We start from the raw sequence: 9,252 nt of genomic DNA on the forward strand, positions 1-9,252 counted from the left end.
GTACAACCCAAAAGTGGAAATGGGTGGGTGGGGGGTAGTTTCTGAAATAGGCACAGAAAATAGATGCACTGCAAAGGTGACTGACAGAAAAAGACTATGGAAGTATTTAAGTAGAGATATTTTGAAAAGTAGTTAAATGCAAGTATTATGTTATCCTAAAATATTTTAAATATCTGAAGACGTAAGAAATAATACTTACCTGCCAAGTTCCTTCAATTTTTTCTGTATTTTACAGTGAACTTTCCATTGCCACTTCCCATGTGGAGTACTCAACGCTTCAAGGAACTTTAAAAAACTGTTAAGTTTATCTAGTTTTGAAAACAGAAAATAAAACATGGTGATGGCAACAAACTTAGCTTCAAAAGGGGATTAGGCAGATGCAAACAGGGTAAGTCTCATCAATGGCTACTAATCATGATGGCCCAATACTGGTTGCTGGGGAACAACAGTGGAAGAAGGTTATGGTCTTCATGCACAACTTGTAGGCTTCCAAGAAGCATCTGGATGGCCACTGTGGTAAATGGTATTCTGAGCTAAACAGATTTTGGGTCTCATTCAGGACAGTTCCTCTAGTATTCTTACATTCTGCAATTAAATTTAAACTTCATTTCACTTGGTTCACTTAGTCATATCTGTATTTTGATTACTAAAATTTTGATTATTAAGAGAATTTTTATATTTCCATGCAGTAATTACTTTTAAAAACCCCAATATTTTAATAAAACAATGCATTGTTTAAAAAAACTTACAAACACTCTACAACTGCAATACAAACGTTTCTCATTTTAGAAATTAAAAATTGAGCTTAATGGTACCCATTTGATCCTTGGGAGAGTACTGTGGATTCACTAACGGCCCTCTTATTTATTTTACAGAATTTATAAACTGCCTTTGCAGAGAGAAGCTATCAAAGCAGTGTAAAGGTAAAGGTAAAGGTACCCCTGCCCGTACGGGCCAGTCTTGACAGACTCTGGGGTTGTGCGCCCATCTCACTCAAGAGGCCAGGGGCCAGCGCTGTCCGGAGACACTTCCGGGTCACGTGGCCAGCGTGACATCGCTGCTCTGGCCAGAGCCAGAGCCGCACACGGAAACACCGTTTTACCTTCCCGCTGGTAAGCGGTCCCTATTTATCTACTTGCACCCGGAGGTGCTTTCGAACTGCTAGGTTGGCAGGCGCTGGGACCGAACGACAGGAGCGCACCCCGCCGCAGGGATTCGAACCGCCGACCTTTCGATCGGCAAGCCCTAGGCGCTGAGGCTTTTACCCACAGCGCCACCTGCGTCCCCATATCAAAGCAGTGTACCATAAGATAAAATACAAAAGATTAAAACTCAAAAACTCCAGCACACCCACCCACCCACCCACACCACAGTGCTTTGCTTTAGCCATAGTGTAGTCTTATATTGGCATCGGTGGTAACCACAATTAAAACTAACCAAGATGTGAGAATTCAGCAATGGTAATAACAGTTAGCACTAATATAGATATCACACTACAGTATGGTTAAACCAAGCAACATGCATGCCCGTGAGTAAGGGACTGTTTTGATTTTACTTCTGTACAGCACTTAGGATTTGAGGCAGTTATCACAGCTTCTAAGTGATATCCAATGATGTCCACCTGATTGCACAATGGATTTCCATTTGGGAAGAGAGGAAAGGCTTCCCTTTACCTCATCATAATCCAACAGAGGAAACAACACCCCTCTAGAGCAGATTTTGGGGCCTCACAGGAGAGGAAGAGAAGAAGACTAATTATGCAAGCAGGTGACTTTGAACGTCACGCTACATATGTAGCTGAGCAAGGCTTTCACCACTAACATTTTTTTTAGCAACATAAGAAATCCTACCCTAAACACAATTCCACAGCAATATTTTGTAATAATAATAATAATAATAATAATAATAATAATAATAATAATAAAAGCTAATGACGGTTTAAATTTTTAAAAGGAATCTCAAACTGGTGCTTTGCTACTCAGGCACCTAGAAATCACATTGGTAAATTAGGAATATGAAAATATTTTTCAAACCCTGCCACTGACAACATTAAAAAAAAAAATATCTTACCAACTGTGACAGACTCTGGATTGAGAACAGATTCATCAGAGACAAGGATGCCACCAGAAACAAATAAATCATTGGAGGTATAATTTTTCAAATCATCCAAACTGTCAACACCAGCAAAACTGACACATGGAAGCCTCTTCAAAGCTACTAAACATGGTATCTATTCAAAGAAGGTATGTGGTTAGAATAATATAACAGTATAATGAGATTTAATTAAGACACAATATATGTTGGCTACTGCTTTTCCCTGCTTTTGTGACTATATTGTATCATTGTAGCATATGCATGCCAATAAATGAATTAATTATCACTAATTAAGGCATTTGGATGTGCCCAGAGCAACAATGAATTATCGAACTCCACCTAAATGTACCGATTGTGAATTTTACATACCTTATGAATTATACTGTGAATATCTTCATTTTGAATGATTATAAGCAATTTATCCACATCGGTTCTCCCTCTCAAGAATTGCTCAGGATGGCACTCTGTATTACCTAATTTAGTAAGATATGCCTAAAACAGCAAGCACAGGTGTTAAACCAACACATTTCATTTAAAACCTCCAGTGAACAATACAATTAGTAACTAAGAAATGTACTGCTAAACAGGTAGGTACAAGACTTTACTAAAATGGCATGCTTGTTATATACAGAATTTAATTGTTATATTAATCATTATATTATCAATAAGCATTTTCCAGACTTGCAAGAGTCAAGAAAAATGTACCATGCCTTAAATCTGTATAAAAAGGAAACCATTTATCAGCTGTTTTAACTGCAAATGTTCATTACTTTGGTTTTGCTGCCCCCACCCCCCGCCGCTACGTTCTGGCATGGTCCTAGAGCTCTCCCACCTCCATCCCCAAGCTGGGAAATTGCTAACCAGACTTTGGGGGAGGAGATGGGAGGACTCTAGGACATTGTCAGAAGCCTCCTTTCCAAATCCCAGGTCCTCACTTACCCAGCTTTGGGAAGGCAGCACAAGAGTTGCCAAGGGCTACCAAAAAAGGCCTTAAGGGTCATGTATTAGACGGCCCTGATCCAGATTAGGTCACACTTAGACTATACCTGTTGAAATTAATGGGATTTAAGACAGTCTAACATTTATTTCAACAGGTCTCCTATGAGAATGACAGCCTGGACCCAACCCTATTACCTATGCTGCTACTATGCTCATATGAAATAATATTGGCTTGAGTATTTTAAAAAATCACTATAGTTTTATATAGCCCCTTGAGTATAATCCCAATGTGGTTACAAGAAGAAAGCATAAATGTTATCTCCTAAAATATTATGATAAAGAAACATATGGGAAATATACATACTTTTATTTCTTTACAAAGTGCATTCTCTTGTTTTTCATGAATGTAGAATTTCACAACATTTTTTTGGACATCTTTAATAATTTTGAAGATGCGTTTGAAAAAGCCGTCCTCAAATGATATCTGGTTTATCATAGCACTGATGTCAGGCGGGGTCGCAAGGTTATCTGTAGATGTTGGAATCCTATCCGGATGGTGCCCAGGGTCAACAGTAGACACGTTTGGATTAGCTGGTGACTTCACTTCTATGTTGGTGCTCCCGGAACTCTGTTTTTTTCCTGTGTCCAAGAACGCTAAATGATTCTGCTCATTAATGCTTGAATCTTCTTCCAATTTGTTATATGGTGGTTCTGGAAACCGCTCCATGTCAAAACCACTTGGAAGAGCTACTGGCTCTTCTGGTGGCAAATGTAATCCAGTGTCAGTAACTGAATCGCTTACTGGTCCAGGACTTCTAGTAAACGGGGCACTGTGGATAGCATACGAAGATGACGATGCAACAACATTGCTGAGCTGTTCACTCAGGTTCTCTATGTATTCCTGGACAGCAATATCTGATGCCTGTAAGCATATATATTCAGAAAGTCTTATTACCTTCTCCTGGGCTGAAAGGACAGGTCTGGGTATTGCACTGACATACATGATATTCTTCTGCTTCAAAATCTTCTGAATCTTTTTGGTAAAGAGATTGTATTCTTCCAATATTGCTGTTTCTATTATTCCAGTTATGGAGTGCTTATTTGGCAAAAAGTGTTCTGTCTCAAGTTCACACCGATCTTCAAAATTCTCTTCACGTGTATGTACTCCCTCTTCTATTCTTCCCCTCTTTGTGTCTGTAAATGCAGAGTATTCAAACTGATGATCAGAACTTTTTCTTTTTTTTATACGGGGGTCATCTTCAGAAGCATCCTTTGGTGGTAGACAAGCCAGTAATTCTTCTCGAGATTTCAAGCCTATATAGGAAGAGCCATTACTTATTATTCATGAAGCAGTAAGAGTAAATATCTATGCCGTCAACAGCAATGAATTCGGTCAAACTGCATTTAATTGATAAAATGCCAAGAAAAAAATTCAGTACAGTGGTACCTCGGTTGTCGAATTTAATCCGTTCCGGAAGACCATTCGACTTCCGAAACGTTCGAAAACTGAGGCGCAATGGGCGGTCAGCAAACTCCATTCAGAAAATGGAGAAATGCGCCTCAGAAGTCATTCAACCTCCGAGGTGCATTCAAAACGGAAGCATTCACTTCCGTTCGGCTTCCGAGACACTCAAAAACTAAGATTCCACTGTATTAAAATTCCTGAGGCTACGCACATCCTTTCCCACAATTTTAAAATCTAGTCCTATGCCCTCTTAGGCCAGAACAGCAGCTCACTTAGACTTAAGAGTCCTCAAACTGATCTAATAACACAGCTGGTGCCCTTATTCAGTCACACCAGGCACTAGCGAAGCATCTGTTCCTGCAACAGAAATGCAGCAGTAATACTGGAGCAAAGCATGTCTCCAATCTTTTTGGACACATATACATATTTGCAACTCAGAGAAGCAATCATGGGCACTATACACATGCGCCCCACAACCAAGGACACAGTGTGACCTATTCCATTCGCTACAACATGTTAACAGATGCTACAACCAACTGAATGCAACCAAGCAAGTTCTGGACACCCTAACTTCTCGCAATGTCAATATCCACACAGTTAACAGTTGTTCTGTTATTTAAAAAATAATAATAACAAGGTTTGCCTCCTACATTGCTTAATGTGAGGAATACAGACTTTTGTCAATAGGTTAGATTGACAGTACTGGTTAAAATACATTAAGCACCAAATAGGTAAAAATTATATGGGAATTCAATGTAATAAATATTGTACAGTATAGAAAGGTACGGGATGGACTTAATTATATAGAATATATATACTGCACTAGAAACTTTCGAACAAATTTGCAGAATGCAAATGAAACACTCAAAAGCCTCTTCAACTAGACATTCCATAAAAGGAGGAATGGGGGGGGGTGTTAAACACATCATTTTCCACACAACAATTGATAAGCAAACAATACAGTACACTTATCTCTGAGCCAGTTTCCCACTGACTTGTGAGCTTTTCACAGAAGGAAAACTTTTGTAAATAATTAACATTATTGGGGAGCGTTATGTTTAACTGTCATGCAAGTTAACAAAACATCAATTCCTAAGAGAGCAGTGGGACAAATATCAGCTTCAATCTCCTGTCTAAATACACTGTTTCAACAGGTGAAACATTGGGAAACCCTTTTAACTGTATGCTTTCAATTCCTTCTCTCCCTTTAGCCATTAGACTGAGAAGAGCTCTGCTTGGCAGAAAGAGCAGGACTGCCTCCCAGGTGGCAAGTTTCCCCTTTGTGAAGGGAAACTGAGGATTTGCCTCCTGCAGCCCAAAACCTTAGGCTTCAAAATGCAAGAAAGTATTGCAGGCCTGACAATTACAGCTAGCCTGAACTTTGTGCCTAATTTAGAAAGAGAAATAATGGAAAGCATTATTTGTTGATTTAGTTGTTAAATATTAATTGTCTTTTTGATGTATCAGAGAAAACTGGTGTCTGTTTACTGTACTGACCAAAAAATATTAATTCTTTTTGATGTATCAGAGAAAACTGGTGTCTGTTTACTGTACTGACCAAAGGATGCTGACTTACCTTGTCAGCTTGACCTGTATTAGAACATCAATGACCCAAGCTCTCAAATATGAACCTTGTGTAATCATAGTTGGCAATTAATTAAGGTTGGCAAAGAATAATAGATACCATAGTGAAAGACATGGAAATGGAAGATAAATAAGGCTAATATAACAATAAAAGATATTAAGGATGTTAGTAAGGTAAATCATTACACATAGGAATGTATTTATCCATAACTGGAATGTGTTAATGTGTATGACATATAAAGGCCTTTATTATTAGACTATGCGTATTAGAAGACAAGGAGAAAGAAGCTGTAAAATATGTTTGTGGAATCTGCTTGTTCCACAAGCATGTTACTGTTCTGATCAAAGGTTAGTCTATTATAGTAAGATGACCTGTAGGGGACATCTTGACCAGAACATGATGTCCTGTCATGGCTGACGTGGAATGGACAACGTGGAACGAGTTACGTACTTAGTATGGTGTAAGCTGTATGTAAAAGAGTAGTACTTATGCGACTGTCCTTTGCTGCAGTAAAGTTAATGAAGGGTATTGTTTTGCTGGAGTCCTTAGTTGCGTTTCTTATTGAATCCCCTACCAGGAATGAACCTGAGGGGTAGTTTTAACCACTCCCTTGACACTTTTTGCACAAGGCAAAAGAAAAGGGAGTATGCACACAGTCCAGTCATTTCCTTTATTAGCCCCAAACCCATCCTAGTGATTAACGACATGAGAAATATACAAGAAAGAAATGTTAGTAAAAAGACTTAAATTTGGCATTATACACTATCTGGTGCTAAAATCCAACTTCCAAAGAAAATATTTATATTCAAAAAAATATTTTAGGACTTGCTTTTTCACATAAGTTAATATCTGTAACTTTTTACTTCACAAACTCAAATATCCCCCGCCCTTCTAAGTCACCATGCACAATCTGATCAGTATTCAACATGCTTTCCTTCAAATCTTTACAGTTCTATTTTAACAATAGTGGGTGGGACTACTCTCGTCATTTATAACATTTAAAATGCATTATTGAAATGTGACACCAGAGGGCGGTACAGAGCAGTGAGCCACTGGCAAAGGGAAACTGCCATTAAACATGATGGAACACTATACAGTGGTACCTCGCAAGACGAAAAACGCGCAAGACGAAAGAGTTTTGCGCTTTTTGAGTCGTTCCGCAAGACGAATTTCCCTATGGGCTTGCTTCGCAAGACGAAACGTCTTGCGAGTTCTTGCGAGTTTGTTTCCTTTTTCTTAAAGCCGCTAAGCCATTAATAGCCACTAAGCCGCTAATAGCCATGCTTTGCAAGATGAAAAAACCGCAAGACGAAGAGACTCGAAGAGACTCGCGGAACGGATTACTTTCGTCTTGCGAGGCACCACTGTATTTTATAATGTTTAGAAGATCACTGTAGATCCAGCCAGTGAAACACAGACTTTTCAATAAAGACTATTTAAAGTGTTATCAGTTATTAAAAGTTACTCACAAAATTATGAGTCAACTCTTGAGAGATTTACAAAGCAAACAACATGGATTACTCAGGCTAGGGTTTCTGATCCCACACTACCTTCTACCTTGTTCTGAAAGGTTGACCAACAATCTGCAACTGATTTGTGAAGAAGTGGAAATCGGCAACAGTCTCTTCCCCTTATCTACCATGAATGGATTTCACCCACCATGTCTATTTGGGTAGGATAAAGGAAAAAGCAGAGTATTTAATGTATTCTGCTTTGATCAGTAAACTAGTAGCAAGCAAGCAAGCAAATAAACAAACAAACAAATAAATAAGATTTATTTCTTAGCATGTGAGAGATTATTTGTGTCTGCCTGCAAAGCCAAGTTAGATTTTAGAGGTCTCTGAATCCCATTTCATTCTATGAAATCCAACAAAGCTAAAAATCCCATTGCTGCCATTTGTGAAGAAACACAAGATTGCCAAACATTGCCAAACACTACCAAACATTTATTTACTACCATTACAATGCTTGCAATTTTATTTTCCCAAATACAGAGGCAGCATCTAAACTACTGCACTGTGTCTTGTTTTGTATTGACTTCTCCTCTTTCGTCTCTTGTATGTAATTCCTAGTAAGAGTATACTTACTAGAATACTCTTACTAGGGTGCTTTCACAGTCAACTTGTTCTCCGTTCAAGCAAGAACATTCCTTGTTTTATTTCTAAAAACTAAACCATGCTTAGATGAAAAAAGTTTAAATAGGTTTACAAAGAGAATAAAACAATAAAATTATTCGTAAAAACAGTTGAAAACAAATATTTAAAACATTTTTAAAAACGAAAATCAACAATAAGTTAAAACAATTTAAAAACACACATTTCCAGGAAACCTGTCTGAACAAAAGTATTTATTTAGAGTACAGTGGTAACAAATCAGCAACTAGTGCAGATCCCTGAGCAAATGTGTTATATGCATTCTGCATCAAACTCAAGGGAAGCCTCAAGTAGTGTATTGTAGTAATCCAGTAATCTATGCATGAGCCACTGTAGCCACGTTTCCCCCATCCAGCAACAGTTGTAGCTATCACAACAGCTGCAGTTGGTAAAATGTGCTTCTAGCTGTTGACGCCTCCAATGAAACGAGCCTCCAATGAAACGCGCTAAATCTAGAAGCACCCGCAAACCTGCTCCTTCAGGGGCAGTAGAACCCCATCCAGGGTAGGCAATTTATCCATTTCTCAGACATGGGAACTACTTATCCAGTGCCTCCAGCTTGCTAGGATTCAAGCTAGGCTTGCTTTTTGTCATCCATCTCACCACTGCATTCAAGCACCCTAGGGACTGCATGGCCTCTTCGGATTCAGATGTTATGGAGAAATAGAGCTGGATACCATCTGCATACTGACGGCACCTCACCCCAAAAACTCTTAATGGCTGCTCCATATAGATATAAAATAGCATCAGAAATAAAATGGTGTCCTGTAGCACCCCATAACTTAACTGCCAGGGAGCTGAAAAGCACTCTCCCATTCCTCAGAGCTGGTCCAGGACAACATAAGAGATCAAGCAACAGGAGCAAGGTTGCTCTCCTGTCCATGCTCTGCAAAGATCTTCCATCAAGGTGACCTAAGCCAACTCAAGTCCCACAGTCAGGCCTGAACCAAGACTTGAATGGATCTAAATAATCTGTATAATTTAAAAATGCCTGCAGTTGCCCCACCACAATCCTC

The 9,252-nt window shown here is 38.9% G+C and overlaps 1 protein-coding gene across 16 annotated transcripts in view; it reads right to left on the reverse strand.

Moving 5' to 3' along the window:
- Positions 1–9,252, reverse strand: part of TASOR (transcription activation suppressor) — a 70,004-nt gene that overhangs the window by 23,601 nt on the left and 37,151 nt on the right. For all 16 annotated transcript variants that reach the window (XR_014561257.1, XR_014561258.1, XR_014561259.1 and 13 more), the window contains 4 exons: positions 3,398–4,347; positions 2,464–2,586; positions 2,071–2,230; positions 200–308 (listed from right to left, as the gene is read on the reverse strand). Coding sequence is in view for 9 of the 16 variants with exons in the window: in XM_083726992.1 (XP_083583118.1) it covers positions 200–308; positions 2,071–2,230; positions 2,464–2,586; positions 3,398–4,347 (1,342 nt within the window). In the remaining 7 variants the exon portion in view is untranslated. The remainder of the gene's footprint in view (positions 1–199; positions 309–2,070; positions 2,231–2,463; positions 2,587–3,397; positions 4,348–9,252) is intronic.

The sequence above is a fragment of the Podarcis gaigeae genome, assembly GCF_964106915.1.
Source record: "Podarcis gaigeae genome assembly, chromosome: 2".
Classification (NCBI taxonomy): Eukaryota; Metazoa; Chordata; class Lepidosauria; order Squamata; family Lacertidae; genus Podarcis; species Podarcis gaigeae.